Here is a 20,138-nt window from a genome sequence, read left to right on the forward strand (position 1 = left end):
CTATGGCCCTTCCATAAACAGTTCTGACAGATTCCACACTGTATTCAACACTCAGGGGCTACCAGCTTTCCCTAATATAGCTCCCTGAATATACTTACAATTTAGCTGAAGGATTAACAAATTCACAAAATCTATATTTCTTAAGGCAAAATAGGATTTGTGTCTTAAGAGAACTATAAAGAGAATGCTTTTTAATTGAAAGTCTTTTAAGAGACTCATAAGCAGAGTGTCACAGACCAAGTTGGAAGCCACAGTTAGTTGTGATTATCAGAAAGCTTTACATCCAAGTGGTAAGAATCTGAGTTGGTGAATGGTGGAAGCAAGGCAGAATCGCTGACAGAGAATGACAAATTCAGTAGCACAGATAGAAAGAAAAAACAATTATTTAGGAGCAGAAAGCATTTATTTTTAGTTGGAACATAGCATGTACTGGGAAGGTTGAGAGAGAGAACTGAAAAAGTAAGGTGAGAGCAAGGAAGCATTTTATGTATACACCTGTTTACTACATGTACATACTGTAAATATTGGCTTTCTAGAACCATATGGAATTCCAGACAGAAAATTCCAGATGAAATAATCAAATAGCTTAGCGTTAACACTAAACGATTGAACTTTATATTTTCAGTTTTGTGACAAAAGTTTTTATGAAGCACACAATATACTCTGTATCTTACCAGAACATATTATATATTCCTCTTCTATGGAGCCCTAAAAATTCCTCAAATGTATTTTGGAGGACCAAGAAAAAAGTTGTTAAATAAGAGAATGTTCCTCCTATTGCCTCTCCCTCATTCCCAGGGCAGTTCAACTTTTTACTGTTTTGCTTGTTAGAAGATACCTACAATATTTCATTTGAAGAAAGTGTTCCATCAATAAAACAAAGCTTGAGCCCTGTAAGAAATTCTTGTGTAGTCATATTACTAAGAAAGTATTTAATCATTCTCAGCATTCCATTTCATTTAATATAATAGACATAAATATCATGGAGAGATGAATGGATAGAAACAAGCACATGGATGGAGAGAATAGTATTTGGTGTGGGATCTTTTCATGAAAAGTTGTGTATGCAGGAATAAGTTAATAACATATTATAAAATTGGGCCACTTTTAACCATTTATATTTTGGGGGAATAGAAATCTTATTTTATAGGTGGATTTAGCCATTTACAAAATAACTTTCCAGGTTCTTAAGAAAGATCAGTGCCAAATTTTCTCTACACTTTTGTACAGGTTTTGTCCTTAATTCAAAGGCTCCCTTTAAAAATATTCCTCTTTACATTCTAAGAACATGTAGGTACTTGTAATATTTGGCATGTGTTTTACCTAACAGAAAGGATTCTTATTAAATACATATTTCCCAAAATTAAAATAACAGTAAATATAATTCTAGTTACATTTTTAAAATAAAATGTTTCAAACTAACATTTACTCCGTATATAATCACAAATCACTCATTAATATTTAGATTGCACAATTATTTAATATTTGTCCGATTTAGTCTTAATTCATAATTATTTCTGTTATCTAATATTTTTAATCCAAATATCCAGATTTGATTTCAAATTTTTATACTCGTGTAGGAATTCATGACATGAGAACCATATTTTTCATTTATTGCACAGCAAGGAACAAATCTTTAGAGAATGTCATCCATAGAAATATAATTTGCAGCCCAGCACGGTGGCTCACACCTGTAATCCCAGCACTTTGGGAGGCTGAGGTGGGTGGATCATGAGGTCAGGAGATCGAGACCATCCTAGCTAACATGGTGAAACCCTGTCTCTACTAAAAATACAAAAAATTAGCTGTGCGTGGTGGTGGGTGCCTCTAGCCCCAGCTACTCGGGAGGCTGAAGCAGGAGAATGGCGTGGACCCGGGAGGTGAGCCAAGACCATACCGCTACACTCCAGCCTGGGTGACAGAGCGAGACTCCGTCTCAAAAAAAAAAAAAAATATATATATATATATATATATATGTATATATAGGCTATGCATGGCAATCATATTAATTTAACAAATATTGAAATACCAACACTGAAATTTTCACTGGGCTTTATTAAGCCATTTCTATTAACATTTAAGGGAATGTGGTTTCCATATGCTTTTGAACAGAATTATATGTGGGTCTTCTAGAAAATGGATTAGGCTGGGCGCAGTGGCTCACGCCTGTAATCTCAGCACTTTGGGAAGTTGAGGAGGGTGGATCACAAGGTCAGGGGATCGAGACCATCCTGGCTAACACGGTGAAACCCCGTCTCTACTAAAACTACAACAAAAAATTAGCCGGATGTGGTGGTGGACACCTGTAGTCCCAGCTACTCAGGAGGCTGAGGCAGGAGAATGGCGTGAACCCGGGAGGCGGAGGTTGCAGTGAGCCAAGATCGCACCACTGCACTCCAGCCTGGGCGATAGAGTGAGACCCATCTCAAAAAAAAAAAAAAAAAAAAAAAAAAAAAAAAAAAAAAGGATTAAGGTTTTAGGAACAAAAGGGATTTTTAAAATATACCATCTATCACATCTCTGCAGTTGTTGACTGGTATAAGTACAATGTGAAAGTACCACAAGTTAGTAAGATTTTAAAAACTAATCTTTATGTTGTGGGACATTTAGAGAAAATATAAACATGTTCAAAATATTCTTTTATGCTTAATAGTATAAATTTTCTTTTAGTATATTCAGGAATGACAAATAATTAACCACCTGTGAATATAAAATAGAGTGTCTGACCTCAGGAGCTTACATTTCTGTTGGGGATAAAACATGCAGTCATATTTAAAGATAACTGCCCAAGATCTTATATCTTATGCGGTAAAGGCATCTGGCTACAGGATCTCAAAAATCCCTTTAAGCTGTAGTGATGGGGGAAGATTTTAGGAAGCAGTAAGAATATTTTTTGGTCACCGCATTAATGGGAGAGGACTGAAGCTGTAAAGAGGAGGAGGAGGCCATTCAACTAAGAGGAACAAGATGAGCCAAAGTAGGGAGGCTGGATCTACTCCGTGTGTTTACTAATTTGTAGAGGCTTAATTGGCTCCAGTGAGAGGTTTCTCTAGGAGAACAGCAGGAGTCAGAGCTAAATAAGGAGGATGGGCCAGATATGGAGAGGGTGATCAAGAAAAAGAGCCTCCTGGCAGTACTATAAGTTTCATTATTGTTATATAATATTTTCACACTTATTCTGTGTACCTTTCTGCGGCAAACAGAATAAGCTTCCCCATCCCCCTCAGAAAAGCCGTCAATTTCCATTTAATGCCTGGAATCTATGAATATGTTACCTCATATGGTGACATGTGAAAGAGGAAGGCATAATGCGATAGGCTGAATAATAGTCGCCAAAGATAATCAGGAGTGACTCCCTAGAACCTGTGAATGTTAGCTTTTACGGTAAAACGTTATTTTGCAGCTGTGGTTAAATTAAGTATCTGAGATGCAGGGGTTATTCTGGATTATCTGGATGAACTCTAAATGCAATTATAAATTTCCTTATTAGAGGGAGGAAGAAGGAGACTTCAGAGAAAGAGGCCATGTGATGGAAGCAAAATGAGAGAGAAAACATGCTAAGCTGCTGCCTTTAAATAAGGAGGAAGAGAACGTGAGCCAACAGATCCAAGAACTGAAGCTCTAGGCAGTGGAAAAGCCAAGGAAACTGATCTTCCCTTCGAGCCTCCGGAGGGAGTGTAGCCCTGCCAACACCTTTATTTTAGCCCCACAACAGTCATTTCAGACTTGTGGCCTCCAGAATTGTAAGAGAATGAATTTTTATTGTATTAAGCCATCAAGTTTGTGGTAGTTTGTGGTAATTTAGCCATAAGAAACTAATACACATAAGGAATTTGATGCTCAAAAAGTCGTAGGAAAGCCAGCACTGGGCTCTAGCAGGCCGGTGAGAGTGATCCACGTTGGCTGCCATTAGAACACAAGAAGCCGGAGGATGAAGAGAGGTTGATTGATGGGTACAAGCACACAGTTAGGTAGAAGAAATAAGACCTAGTGATCAAAAGATCACCAGGGGACTATAATCAACAATATTGTAATTTCAAAATAGCTAGAAGAGAATTAATTTGAATATTCCTAGCATTAAGAAAAGACAAATATTTATGGTGATGGATATCTAAATTACCCTAATTTGATCTTTATACATTGTATGAATGTATCAAATTATCACATGTGTACCCAAAATATATACATCTATTACGTATCAATTAAAAAATAGAAAAAAGTCCTTAGAACCTTTTGCCACAGGAAATGAAATATTTTAATTTCAATTTATAAATATATTTTGTATCAGAGAAGTATAATAATGTCAGCAATAAAAGACTTTCAACCATAAAAAAATTACCGACAAAATTTATCATCTAGTCATTTTGGTAGAGTTTCTCATGGAGCAAACATCAGAACAAAAAGTTGTATCTATATCTGTTTTATATATATTATTAAACTCTTAAAATAATGCATACCACTATTTTGTGCACACTAATTTAAGTAGGCCCTTTATTCCAGATATAGTTTCTGTACCTATTTCTTCTTTATAATAAAGGCTGTTTATTAAATATTCAATATAATATCAATAATTCATATAGCCTTTTAATATATTTTATAAAAGATTCATAAATATGGAAAGAAAGTCTTTTGTGAAACTGAAAAATGTAAAAGAACGCAAGAAGCCATTCTCTAATACAGTCACCAGGAAGCTCTTCTGCATGGCAGCCTCAAAATTGGTAAAGGGGCCTGGGAACATAGAGTCTGCCACCACCTCTACCACAACTGCCTCTTGCCACACAGAAAGCTGAAGAATAGGCACAGAAATCTGCTACAAAAAACCCTCTCATACTCTATCGAGACTTTGCTTGTTGGGGCTAAAAAACAAAAACAGTAAAATGAGTTAAGAGGATATCCTTTGCCTTACTTTCACCTTCAAAATATCTCAATAATTTCACAGAGGAGACCGAGAAATACAATTTTTAGCTTTCCAGTTTCTACAGTAGCAAAAATCATCCTAGAAAGAGAGTGTAATGAAAGAGGAGCAGGTAAATCCACAGAATTTACACAAAGAGTTTGAGGTTATTAGACCACTCTAGGCTCTATCTCATTCCCTATGTCTTTATAGAATTACTTTTTAAGCAACATAAATTAATAGAATTAACTATGGAAAGATCACCTGTTGTGTGAGGAGCATCGTATTAAGTCAAGATGGGAAGATACTTTAAGAAAGCCTTAACTTCTGCTCTTTAAGAGGGTACCTTAATACAGAAACAGAACTGATACCTGCATAGGGTTAATACAAATTAAATTATGTTTAGGAATGCTCCGTGATAAAAATGAGTTGGAAATTAATTTAGGAATTTTTCATATGGGAGGAGAGTTTTGAAAGAAGAGGCTTTCTCTGAGAGGAGAGGGAAATGCATTTCTGGGTGGTAGAAGACAGCTTATTGGCAGTATGGAGGCAGGAGTGAATGTGTTCATATGTGTGATTATAGTTGGTTGGTACAGGAGTCAGCATGGAGAAGTTGTGGAAATGAGAGTGCTAAGATGCACGTAGTTGCTAAGTAGCCAAGAAGCTCAAATTGAGGAACTGATTTTTCTTAGTGAAATTGTCATGACTTTAGTAAAGTCATTGGACTAGGCTCTGATAAAGGAAGTTAGGAAACAGAACACTTGCAAAATTCATTTTGGGGATGCTGAGATGGCATTCAAAGGGCAAAAGGCAAAACTCTTAAATCTACTGCTGATGAGATTTGACAGAAACCATGCCAAAAAATGGCTCTTTTTTCTTTTTTTTTTTTTTTTTTTTTTTTTACAGTAAAAGTAACAGTACAGGTGGTCAAAAAAACAAAAACCATGGTATAGAAAAACCATAAATTGACAAGTAAAAGCTTTTCTTATATGCCACCCTGCCTCTGAATCTTCTGTCCTAAAGATTGCTGCTATTGACTTTCTTACGTATCGTTTTAGAAAGCACTTTTCTGACATAAGGATCATGTATTAATGTACACAGAAGGGATCATGATATATGCACAGTACTGTCCCTGTCCATTGAAATCTTCTAATAGACAACACATTTAGATCTAACCCATTCTTGGTAATGAGATTCCAAAAAATCTCATTGCATAGACTTTCCATAATACATGTAACCAGTTTACTGCTGTAGGATATTTATTGGGTTTTTTTTCCCCCAGTTTTTACCTATTTGCCCCATTTACCTCTCTGGGCTCACATCTGATTACAGCATGATTTACTCAATATATTAGGCCTACTGTGGAGACATACTGCTCAGAAAAAAAAAGATTGCTTTCATACTTTTCTCCCCAACACTAACTCTGCTCCAGCCACGCCAATCTCTTACATATTTGTCTAACACATCAGCTGTAATCCTGCTTTTTGCACGAGCATTCCTCTGCCTGGAATACTCTTTAGATACTGACTTGCTTCCTCCTTCACACCTTAGTTTCTATTCCAACTTCTCAGTGAAGCTATTCTTGATCACAGTATTTAATATTGTAACCCCATCCCACTCCTAATTTAATTCCCTTTAAAATTTTTCTCTGTAGACCATATCAGTCTCTAAAATATTATATTCTAATTGATTTTACTCATCTCTTTTCACTAAAATATAAGTTTTATAAAGACAGTAATATTGTATGTTATTTAATTATTACTACATAGCTTTCTGAGTAAAGAATTTCTAGACATCTTGTGTCCAACTAAGAACAAAATCTTTAATAAATCTTATTCTTCATTAGTATTATTTTATTATTATTTAATCTCATTCTTGCTTCAGATACCTCCCTTTTCATTCTCAGATATATCCTAGCACTATAGATTTTTCCTTTAATAAATGTTACTTCAATATATATTCCTTGTAAAGCAAACTAATAACATGTGGTAGGCACTAATTTAAAAAAATTGTATCAGTCAAATAAATAAATTATAACCCTTTCTCTAACAAAGGGATGTAAGTAATGCTGTTCTATACTTTGATAATTATCCTTTAACTTGATTTTTAGGTAATTGTTGCCTAGTTAAAGAAAACCATTTGGTTGCACAAGGAAACATTCTAATTGTAAGTGAAATTGACATAGGATGTATATTAGTCCAGATTCTCTACATCCATAATGGAAAGAAATAGTAATGAGTGCAGTTAAAATGTAAATGATATACATGATAACAGCTTTCAATAGGCAGTGTTATTTAATACAGGCATAATTCATTTTATTGTGCTTCACTTGTGGCACTGCAGATACGGCATATTTTACAAATTGAACATCTCCGGCAACCCTGTGTTGAACAAGTCTGTCAGCGCCATTTTCCCAACAGCATGTGGTCCCTTTGTGTCACTGTCACATTTTTATAATTTTCACTATACCTCAAACTTTTTATTATTACTATATCTGTTACGGTTATCTGTGATCAGAGATCATTTATTTTACTATTGTAATTATTTTGGGGTGCCACAAACCATGCCCATAAAATATTACAAACTTAATCGATAAATGTTGTATGCATTCTGACTGTTTCATTGCCTGGCTGTCTGCTCATCTCCCTCCCTCTCCTCAGGCCTCCCTATTCCCTGACCCACAATAATATTGATATTAGGCCAGTTAATATCCCTACAATGGCCTCTAAGTGTTCAGATGAAAGAAAGAGTTGCACGTCTCTCATTTAAATTCAAAAGCTAGAAATGATTAAGCTTAGTGAGGAAGGCAAGTTGAAAGCCAGAAGTCAAAAGGTAGGTCTCTTTCACCAAAGAACCAAGTTGTGAATGCAAAGGAAAACTTTTTGAAGGAAATTAAAAGTGCTAGTTCAGTGAACACAGGAATGACAAGAAAGTAACACAGCCTTATTGCTGAGATGTAGTTTGAATGGTCTGGATAGAAAAATCAAACCAGCCACAAAATTCCTATAAACCGAAGCCTAATCCAGAGCAAGGCCCTAACTCTCATCAATTCTGTGAAGGCTGAGAGAGGTGGGGAAGCTACAGAACAAAAACTGGAAGCTAGCCGAGATTGGTTTATGAGGTTTAAGGAAAGAAGCCATTTATAACAAAAATGCAAGGGGAAGCAACAAGTGCCAATGGAAAAACTACAGCCAGTTATCCTGAAGATCTAGCTGAGATAATTGATGACAGTGGCTACACTAAACAGAATATTTCCAGTGTACACAAAACAGCCTTCTTTTGGAGGAAGATGCCATCTGGGACTTTCATAGCTAGAAAGAAGTCAATTCTTGGCTTCAAAGAACAGGCTAACTCTCTTGATAGTGGCTAATGCAGCTGGTAACTTTAAGTTGAAGCCAGTGCTCATTTATCATTCTGAAAATCCTAGGGCCCTTCAGAATTAAGCTAAATCTATGCTGCCTTTGCTCAAGAAATGGAACAACAAAGCCTAGATGATGACACACCTGATTATAGCATGATTTACTGATTATTGCAGGCCTACTGTTGAGACCTACTGCTCAGAAAAAAAGATTCCTTTCAAAATATTACTGCTCATTGACAATGCACCTAGTCATCAAAGACCTCTGATGGATATATACAAAGAAGTTTGTTTTCATGCCTGCTAACACAACATTCATTTTGCAGCCATAGATCAATGAGTAATTTTGATTTTCAAGTCTTATTATTTCAGAATTACATTTTGTAAGGCTACAACTGCCGTAGATAGTGATTCCTCTGATGGATCTTGGCAAAGTAAATTGAAAATGTTTTGGAAAGGAGTCACTGTTCTAGATGCCATTAAGAACATTCATGATTCATGGGAGGTGGTTAAATTATCAACATTAACAGGAGTTTGGGAGAAGTTGATTCCAATCCTTGTGGATGATTATGGGGTTCAAGACTTTGGTGGAAGAAGTAATTGGAAATGTGGTAGAAGCAGCAGGAGAACTAGAATTAGAAGTGTAGTCTGCAGTCTTACAGTAAAATTTGAAGGGATGAAGACTTCTTGTGGATGAGCAAAGAAAGTGGCTTCTTGAAATAAAAACCACTCCTGGCGAAGATTCTATGAACATTGTTAAAATTACAAAAAGGGATTTATAATATCCATAAACTTAGTTCATAAAGCAGAGGTGGGGTTTGAGAACATTGACTCCAATTTTGAAAGAAGTTCTACTGAGGAAAAAATGCTGTCAAATAGCATCCCCATGCTATAGAGAAATATTTTGTAAGGGGTCAATCAGTATCATGAACTTCATTGTCTTATTTTAAGAAATTGCACAGCCACTTAATACCTTTGGCAACTACCACCCTGATCAGTCAGCAGCCATCAATATTGAGGCAAGACCCTGCACCAGCAAAAAGGTTACAACTTGCTAAAGGCCCAGATGATTATTAGCATTTTTTAGCAATAAACATTTTGAAATTAAGTTATGTACTTCTTTTTTTTTTTTTTTTTTTTGAGACAGAGTCTCGCTCTGTCACCCAGGCTGTAATGCAGTGGCATGATCTCAGCTCACTGCAACCTCTGCCTCCCAGGTTCAAGCAATTCTCCTGCCTCAGCCTCCCAAGTAGCTGGAACTAAGGCGCCGCCAACACGCCTGGCTAATTTTTGTAGTTTTAGTAGAGATGATGTTTCACCACATTGGCCAGGCGGGTCTGGACCTCCTGACCTTGTGATCCGCCTGCCTCGGCCTCCCAAAGTGCTGGGATTACAGGCATGAGCAAGTTATGTACATTTCTTTAGACATAATGCTGTTGCACACTTAATAGGCTACATATCATGTAAACATAACTTTTTCTGCATAGGGAAAGCAAAACGTTTATATGACTCACTTTATTGAGATTTTGACTTTATTGTTTTGGCATGGAACCAAACTGGCAATGTATCCAAAGTGTGTCTGTATTCACTAAGTAATAGTTTTGAACTTTATGATTGCAGTAAGTTTATATCAGTTTCACTTCAGTTTTTTAGGGTTGCATAATTTGCCACAATTTTCATCAGATATTTTGGAATGATGTAGCAGAATACATCAAGAAAATTTCCAGTTCTTTTGACAATTTTTATTAGAGCTTTTTGATTCTTACCCCCATGGAAATACTTGTGTATAAATATAGAAAATCATCTCAGATTAAATTATTTTCTTGGTAGCCTTGCGTGTTCCTATTAAGCCACAGAAAATATTAGTAAAGCAAACATGTTAACTTTTTTTATTTTTCAAATTATTGTTAATCTCAGCATACTATGAAGATCATGAATGTACTGTACACACAAACAACTTGATGTCTCACTAAATAAAAGACACATGTGCATTAGATCCATCTACCTTTCAGGCACAGTCATGGGCTTTTTAACTCCACAACATTAACTGGAATTGTGGAATACAGATAAGATCATAATTTCAAAGATGTGATATTCTCTGAAGAATTTTTTATCTATGATCAACATGCAAAAAATTTAATGTGTTATGGTAATGTTCTTTATTATTCATGATTATGTCGCACCAAAATGGCACAAAGACCAGGAAACCAGCCAAGCATTCACTGGAGGCATTATTCAGTGTCTGAGAGATTCAGTTGATTTATGTGAATTAAGGAATATTTTACTATCTAGTATGTATCATGTAAAATAAAACAACCCTTCTAAAGATGATAATTGTAAACATTTGAATTGTGTTTTTAATTGGAAAAGTAATGAGCTTGTACTGTTAAGCTGTTTCTTATTTTATGTTCTATGCTTTCACAATTAACATTTACTTACTTGTAAATTGTGTTATCTGAAGAATTTTTTGCATATCTGATGTCTGCATAACTCCGGAATATTGTTAGACATTTAACAGGAACCTAATTATAAAACAAATTTATTTACTATATATGCCATTAAAAACATTACAATTAGCCTGTTTAAGCCTCAATGTATCTTAGTGCTGAACTCTATCAAATGCTGTGAACTCACAATTTTCCATGACTTTATATGCAAGTAAAGACCTCAATGAAATTATTTATGTTTTTATCCCACAATTATATAGTACCTACTCTGTGCCAGGCAATATGCTGTGGACTGAAGGTACCAACATGAATAAGATACCTTTCCCTCACTGGGTGTGATAGACTGAATAACCACCACTCCCTCCATCTCCCCCAACCGCCACATGCGCATGTCCTAATTTGTGGAACATGCGAATGTTATCATATGGCAAAGACTTTGTGGGTGTGATCAAGTTAACGATTTTGATTATCCTAGGATTATCCTGGATTACCAAAGTAAGCCCAAATACAATTACATATATCTTTATAAGAGGGAGGCACAGAAAGATTTGGCACAGACAGAGAAGAAGGCAAAGTGACATTGGAGGCAGAGATTGGAGAGATGTGGCTCCCAGCCAAGGAATGCTGCAACCACAAAAAGCTGGAAGAGGAAGGAACAGATTCTCCTGTAATGGCCTTGGAGGCAATGCAGCCCTGATGATGCCTTGATTTTATCCCGGTGTTACTGATTTCAGACTTCTGGACTCCAGAACTATAAGAGAATAAATGTGCGTTGTTTTAAACAACCAAGTTTGGGTAATTTGTCACAGCAGTCATAGGAAATAAATGCACTGAGGAACTCAAAGTTTAATGAAAGAGACAAACACAAAAAATAATTGTTATAGTACAGCAAGAGCCCTATTCGAAGTATGTGGGAGCAGATGGGGAGCATGGGTGGAGTATTGACTCTGACGGATCTAGTTCTTTAAAGCTACTTAGAAGATCTCAACTGAAGCTTGAAATAAAATAGTGTTTTCCAAGCAGGGAAGGGAGTACAAAAATGCAGAAACCAAAAAAATGTGGTGAGTTTTATAATGCAAAATGGTATTTTGAAATGCACAGTTTAAATCAGGAAATAATTAGCCCTAAAATAATTTTCATTGATTTTAAATTTTTGATTACTCATATTTATCAAAAAAAAAGTATATGGCTGTAAAGTATCCTTGGAAAATGTAATAGTAAATGTACTACAAATAAGAAAATGAATATTACAGCATTACAAATTATTTTCTATCATTGCTTGTTGCTGAGGATTTTAGAGAGGTTGTTAGTTACACAGAAATGTTAATTAAACCATATCAACAGTACCATACTTTATCAGTTGGAGAGAATTTATTTATTCTAGTTATAAAAATAATTACCAATTCCTCAAATTCTAATAAAAATAAGGCAACAGTTTTAATAAAAATATTTCTCTTCTCTTCTATTTTTTTTTTTGATTAACACAAATTTTTGCCTAGAAGTTTTTGGCCAAGTGCAAAATAAATAGAGGTCATTTTTCTTGTGTTCTCTTGTCAGAGTTGAACAGTAAAAGTGGTAAGGATGTATGAACAAAAATATCTGATACTGTGTTTGGAACTCCTAGAAATTTTGCAGACTAGACAGAACTTGGGTGAGTTTTGAAATATGTTTTCAAGGTTAATTTCACTATTTGAGAGAGAGAGAATGGTAAAGAAAAGATGTTATAAGCCAAATGAAGATTTACTGTGGCATAGATCAGGTATCAGTGATTTAGCAATGAAACCAAAGGAAATGACAAATTATAATATGAAGGACAGTTTGATTATCCAGAGATGATAGGATGAGTTTATATCAGTTTCACTTCAGTTTTTTAGGGTTGCATAATTTGCCACAATTTTCATCAGATATTTTGGAATGATGTAGCAGAATACCTCAAGAAAATCTCCAGTTCTTTTGACAATTTTTTTTAGAGCTTTTTGATTCTTACCCCCATGGAAATACTTGTGTACAAATATAGAAAATCTCAAATTAAATTATTTTCTTGGTAGCCTTGCCTGTTCCTATTAAGCCACAGAAAATATTAATAAGGCGAATATGTTAACTTTCTTTGTTTTTCAAATTATTGTTAATCTCAGCATACTATGAAGAACATGAATGTACTGTACACACAAACAACTTGATGTCTCACTAAATAAAAGACACATGTGCATTAGATCCATCTACCTTTCAGGCACAGTCATGGGGTTTTTAACTCCACAACATTAACCGGAATTGTGGAATTCCTGTTTGTTTTTATCAGTGGTCTAAGATAACTCTTCTATTGATCAAACATTAAAAATATTTTATTCATGTAAATATCTTTGTCAATATCCTTATCCTTGTCAATAGATGTAAGAGGAAAAGTAGAAAGTGTTGATCAATATTTTGGGATTTCTTTTTTTAAGTACATGAGATGCGATTGGCTTTTGCCATTTCTGCAGCTTTTTAGTGTAGCTGAAAGAAGGAAAATATAGTTCTTAGTATTCTAGGAAGACAGACACATACTTGAATTCCATATATGTTCATGCCAGTGGAGTATTCCTATGGCTGCCTTTGTTTCCTCTCAATACACTCTAATGATTAGCCCTCAGACTCTGCTAAGATTTTGAAGTATTTGACATTAGGTAGTACCTTAGGGAGAGTAAAGATTTTGATTGACTCAAGATAATATGCATAGAATCACCATGCAAATTCAAGAACAAAGCCACTTTATAAAAGCAAACTAAAAGTAATTTGAAAATAGACTTACTGGGAACTCAGAAGATTTACCTCAGTCTCAGGTGATCATGTAGAATGGACTGCCTCCCCACCTTTGGCTACTTTGGGAACCCTTCAAGTGATTTTTTTAAAGTTGCTTCCTAGAACAATGTAGCACAGTCCCATCTTCTTTGGCACGTAGGTGTCTCCTATTTTATTTCCTAGTATGAGCTTTTGCTAGTCAACATTTCCCTTTTGCAATGAGGCTGGAAATGTTTCTGCCTCCTAATAAAAACTATCACATATTTGAGCATGCTGTTTTTTAGAGTCCATGACCTTATCTGCTTTCAGCCATATTCTCTTACTACTTATAGGCAGTTTTCTTCCAAATTTCATTTTATTTTGTTATTATTCATAATGGAATCTGTCCGTAATTTTTTTCTTTTTTCCTATAAGTTTTATTTTAAGTTCAGGGGTACATGTGCAGGACATGCAGGTTTGATACATAGGTAAATGTGTGCCGTGGTGGTTTGCTGCACAGATCATCCCATCATCACCCAGGTATTAAGCCCAGCATCCATTAGTTATTCTTCCTGATGCTGTCCCTCCCCCAACACCCCCCAACAGGCCCCATTGTGTGTGTTGTTCTCCCATTGTGTCCATGTGTTCTCATCATTCAGCTCTCACTTATAAGTGATAACATGTGATGTTTGGTTTTCTGTTCCTGCATTAGTTTGCTGAGGATAATGGCTTCCAACTCTATCCATGCCTCTGCAAAGGACATGATCTCATTCCTTTTTGCGACTGCGTAGTATTCCATGGTGTATATGTACACATATTTTCTTTTTCCAGTCTATCATTGATGAGCATTTAGGTTGATTCCATGTAATTGCTATTGTGAATAGTGCTGCAATGAACATATGCATGCATGTATCTTTATAGTAGAATTATTCTATTTCTTCGGATATATATACAGTAATGGGATTGCTTGTCCGATGGTATTTCTGGTTCTAGGTCTTTGAGGAGTCACCACACTGTTTTCCACAGTGGTTGAGCAAATTTACACTCCCACTAACAGTGTTTGCATCCTCACAGTATCTGTTGTTTTTGACTTTTTAATAGCCATTCTGACTAGCATGAGATGGTATCTCATATGTTTGTTGACTGCACTTATGTCTTCTTTTGAGAAGTATCTTCCCGTGTCCTTTGCCCACTTTTTAATGGGCTCGTTTGTTTTTTCCCTGTAAATTTGTTTAAGTTCCTTGTAGACTCTGGATATTAGACCTTTGTCAGATGGATAGATAGCAAAAATTTTCACCCATTCTGTAGGTTTTCTGCTAACTCCAACGATAGTTTCTTTTGCTCTGCAAAAGCTCTTTAGTTTAAGTAGACCCCATTTGTCAATTTTTGCTTTTGTTGCAATTGCTTTTGGAGTCTTTGTCATGAAATCTTTGTCCATTGCTGTGTCCTGAATTGTATTGCCTACATTTTCTTCTAGGATTTTTATCGTTTTGGGGTTTTACATTTAAGTGCCTAGTTTACTTAAGAGTTTTTCAATACCTAGTTTATTGAGAGTTTGTAACATGATGTCCCTAATTTTTTAACCATGATTAAAAGGAATTTTAAAATCCTTCTAACCAAGCTTGAGCCATATCACATTTAATATTCTTTATGGGAAAATTTGTTTGGGATCTATTATTCTACTAACATGACATTTTCCAGGCTTTGAACTACACTATGGTTTATTTCTTGAAGTTTTGCTTTTACAAGTGTAATTTTGACATTGCATAATGTGAGTTTTTTGTAATGTACAATTACATTTCTTGTAGTCTTATAGCAACCAATTCGTGCCAGAAAGCAGCTTGTAATCTATTTCTTAAAGACTGTTAAGAGAAATAAAAAACTAAAGAAGCATATTAAGCATCCCTTGACAATTTGACACTAGCAAACTGCCTTCCTCAATTGCTTGTCCCCATTCCCAGAGGATTGCTAAGGAATTCTTATTGCTGTTCCATGAATATATATTTCACAATGAACAATACACTGTTTTAAAAAAAATTGCTTTTTTACACCTAATGGCATACACCTGCATGTTAATCAGAGATAAAAGCTCATCGTGAATATTGAATTGCTAGAAAATGCTCTTCAGGGGAAATATTTCTATCTATATTTTTAAACTTGTTTGTTTTGCTTATTGAAGTATAATTAACATAAAGTAAAATTCATGCTTCTTAGGTGTATAGTTCTGTGAATTTTGACAAATTTATATAGTCAGGCTGGGAACATTTCCATCATCCTAAGTTTCCTCATGATTATTTGTAGTCAATCCTCTTTCCCCACACCCAGCCCTGGCAACTGCTGACCTGATTTCTATCTCAAGAGTCTTGCCTTTTCCAGAATGCTGTATAAAATCCTACAGTATATAGCCATCTTGAGTCTGGCTTCTTTCACGTAGCATAATGCCTTGAGATTTTTCCATGTAGAAATATATCAGTATGTGTTATTGCTTTTTTATGAGTAGTAGTCCATGTGGGGATGTACCACAGTTTGTTCATCTATTCATTCGCCTTATAAAATGGTTCACTAGTAATAATTTCATTATTATTAAATTTAGCTGTTATTTTATGTATTCTTATACAAAAAAGGTAACTATATGAGGTGACAGTTATGTTAATTAGCTTGATTGTTGTGGTTATTTCATATTGTATATGTATATAAAATTTTCAAATTGTATACCATAAATGTATACAATTATTTGTCAATCAGTCCTCAATAAAGCTGAAAAATATATGATGAAAAAGTTGAATTTATTTCAGGAAGGAGTAAATATACCATGATGATTAAAGGAGTAAAACCTCAATTAGTGCAAAGAAGTTTAATAAAATTCAGCACTTAGACATAACAAAATGTCTTTGCAAGCTAGGATTTATGAGAATTTTCTCATGTATACAACATACAAACACAAGAAATAGAAACATTTCTTCTCAACAAGATGCCCATGATCACTACTTCCATTCCGTACTGTATTGGAGGTCCTAGCCAGTGCATGCATAGCACAAAAAGAAATAAAATATATAAGTCTTGAAAAGAAAGAAACTTTTCAATATTTCTATTAGTCCGTTTTCACGCTGCTGATAAAGATATGCCTGAGATTGGGAAGAAAAAGATGTTTAATTGGACTTACAGTTCCATATGGCTGGGGAGGCCTCAGAATCATGGCGGGAGGTAAAGGGCTCTTCTTACATGGCAGCAGCAAGAGAAAATGAGGAAGAAGCAAAAGCGGAAACCCCTGATAAACCCATCAGATCTTGTGAGACTTATTAACTATCACGAGAATAGCATGGGAAAGACTGGCCCCCGTGATTCGGTTACCTCCCCCTGGGTCCCTCCCACAACACGTGGGAATTCTGGGAGATACAATTCAAGTTGAGACTTGGATGGGGACACAGCCAAACCATATCAATATTCATAGTGCATATTATTGACTACATAGAAAATTCAAAGGAATCTATAGGTAAATACTTTGAATTAATAAGAATATTTAGCAAAGTGGCTTGATACATGACAAAAATGCAACAATTATTGCATTTCTATACACCAGCATCAGAGTTAGAAAATACTTTCAAAATATACAAGGATTAAATAATAAAAAGATGGAGCAAATTATAAAATTTAAAGGACAGGAATATTCAGTATCTTAAAGATTTTTATTCTTTCTCCATTATTTGTAGATTCACTTACTTGTCATCAAAATTCTAACAAGATTTTGGCAAGCTGTTTCTGAAATTTACATAGAAGAACAAAAGGCTAAGAATAACCAAAGCAATTCTGAAGAAGAATAAAGTGGGGAAACTTTATCTACCAGAATCATGACTTATTATGTAGGAATAATAGTAAAGCAAGATATTAGCACTGGAATAGACAACAGATAAAGGAAAGAATTGAGCAAGATACACATGCATATATACAAATTTGGCATATGGCAAAAGTAACAATAAAATTCACTAGAGAAAGAGTCAACTATATAATAAATAATATTATGACAATTGAGTTTATTTTTAATTTTTTAAATTTTTCTTTCAGAGGTAGGGTCTCATTATGTTGCCCAGACTGGACTCCAACAACTCCTAGCCTCAAGCAATCCTCCCACTTAAGCCTCCTTATTAGCTGGGACTGCAGACGTGTGCCACTGCACCCAGCAAGTTTATTTTTTATTTAAAAAATAATGAAACTTGATCCCCTCCTCACACCTACATGAAAACAAATTTCAAATGAATTTAAAATGTGAATATAAAAGGCAATAGTTTAACAGTTTTGGAAGAAAACACAGGAGAATATTTTTAAAGTCTTAAGAGAACATATTCTTAAATAAGGCTGAAAGAGTGCAACCCCACAAAAGAAAAATGTATAAATTTGACCACATTAAAATAAGAAGTGTTGGTACATCAAAGAACATTATGAAGAAAATGACAACCCATGTAGTGAGAGAAAATATTTGTAACCCATATAGCTGACAAAGAATTTGTATTCTCTAAGTCAATTAAATAAAAGCCAAGAAAACAATAGTAAAATGGGCCAGAGACTTAATCAGACAATCCCAAAAAGAAAAGCACAAATAGTTTTGAAACATAAAAATATGGTCAACATCATTACTTCTTCATAAAACACTTATTAATTTTAAAGGGTACAAGAGAAACTTTTCAGTAGAAAAGCATGGTAACCTTGTGATCAAAATCAACATCATCAGTAATGGTACAAATTGAAACCATATACCACCTTGATCAAATGCAATAGGAACACAGCAGCACTTCTGTAATAGTCCTACCAAAGGTGCACAACTTTAATCAAACCATGAGGAAATCTCAAACAAACTTAAATTAAGTACATTCCATTATATTAACTGGCCAATTATCATCAGAAGTGCCTCAAGAAATGACTGAGGAACTAAGGAAGAAGCCTAAAGTGATGTAACTGCCAAAGTATTGTGTGATTTGGGACATTTCGAGGTAAAGGACATTAGTGGAAACTGAATGGAGGTTGAAAATTAGATGGCGGCAATGTAACGATGTTAATTTTCTGTTTTGATGGTTGTATTGTGCTCAAGTAGGAGAATGTTTAGAAGGACATTTATGGTCACCAGATAACAAAACTATTCAGAAGTAACACGGGCATCATATTAGCAACTTATTTTCAAATAATACTCTTCCCATAACTTCTTTCAACATAAAAGGGAATTTTTTAATTCTACAAAAAGATAGAATTTTAATCATTTTGGCAAATATTTAAAGTTCTGACAATATGAGGTATTGAAGAGGAATTGATCAACAGGAACTCTTATACACTACTAAAGGAAGTGGAAAACAGTATGACCCAGGAATTCATACTATGCCAAGAGAAAATCTAGTACACATGCTCCAAAAATTCATATTAAAACATTCATAGCAGCCTTATTTTAGCAAAATATAATAAATTATATAATTATACAAGATAGTATTACACAACATTGAAAATTAAAAATATTTATAGATGAATCAGTTTCTTAATGGTGAGTATAAGAAGAACACTAGCTACAGTGATTCCATTTTTATAAAGTTCAAAAATAAAGCAGCATTTATACAAGCTATTATTTAGGTATATGTATACATGTAATAAAACTTTTCTTTTTAAGGCAAGAGGATGATTAATGCACAGTATAAGAGAGGGTTATATCTATGTGGAGAGGCAGGGAGAACAGATTGGATATAACTGCATTGGTAATTTTGGGTTCTTAGGTTAGGTGGTAGCTTTGCAGGAGTGTAATATACTATTATGCCCTATAACATGTATATTACATATTATGTCTATTATAACTATATGTATCAAAATATTACATAAAATATTTTTGAGTAATTGAAATCATTGAGGAGCAATTTAAGATAGCAGGTTTGGGTTTTCCCTTTTAATGCTGGTAAGAAAACATTTTAAGACTGGAGAGAAAGGGGAAGACAGCAAGATCTATCTCTCAGGACATTTTTTTGACTAACATAGGCAAACAGTAAACACAAGAAAACCCTGGGACTGAAAAATTAAAATATTTCCTGGTATTATATCCCAGGGGCCCTGGTTATTTGAGACTATTTAAAACCATCCCTACCTACCTCATCATTAAAATACAGCAGGAATAGGTAGATGCAATACTCTAGTCATCTCTGATGCTGTGTGCCCTCCTGGTGTAGTTTAACCAAAGTTCTCAATAGAAGTAGATTTTGTTGTGCTGATTTTTTTGTTTGTTTTAAAGAGTCTCTCTGAAGCAGAAAAACTACTCCAAAAAGTCTTTGCTCTTAAGTATAGAGTTCCATTTCTATTTATCAGATGGTGCTCCAACACATGAAGAAAACTAGCAAATTGATTATGTAACAAGGTAGACAACTTTATAAACATAGACTAGTGACCTTTGGAGCTCTAAGACTCAGTGTTATAAAACATAGATGCTTCCTGACAGCTTTTTCACATACTTTGTTTGCACTGAATCTGTATATATGGTATTGGAGAGGAATTGATCAACAGGAACTCTTACACATTGCTAAAGGGAGTGGAAATTAGTTCAGACACCTTGAAAAACAACTTGGCACCATTTTGTAAAAGATGTTAAACATTCACAAATAGTATGACCCAGGAATTCATACTATGCAAAGAGAAAATCTATGTATATGGAGTCAGTGCA

At 34.7% G+C, this 20,138-nt stretch overlaps 1 protein-coding gene across 7 annotated transcripts in view; it reads left to right on the forward strand.

The window, feature by feature from the left end:
- Positions 1-20,138, forward strand: part of XRCC4 (X-ray repair cross complementing 4) — a 310,135-nt gene that overhangs the window by 267,718 nt on the left and 22,279 nt on the right. For 2 of the 7 annotated variants that reach the window (XM_024246676.3, XM_063723883.1), the window contains exon 8: positions 3,491-4,454. The exons of the other annotated variants lie outside the window; for them this stretch is intronic. In XM_024246676.3, coding sequence (XP_024102444.1) covers positions 3,491-3,530 — 40 coding nt within the window. In that variant the 3' untranslated portion in view covers positions 3,531-4,454. Of the gene's footprint in view, positions 1-3,490; positions 4,455-20,138 lie in introns of those variants that run through there. 7 annotated transcript variants of the gene reach the window in all.

This window comes from Pongo abelii, chromosome 4 (genome assembly GCF_028885655.2).
Source record: "Pongo abelii isolate AG06213 chromosome 4, NHGRI_mPonAbe1-v2.0_pri, whole genome shotgun sequence".
NCBI lineage: Eukaryota > Metazoa > Chordata > Mammalia > Primates > Hominidae > Pongo > Pongo abelii.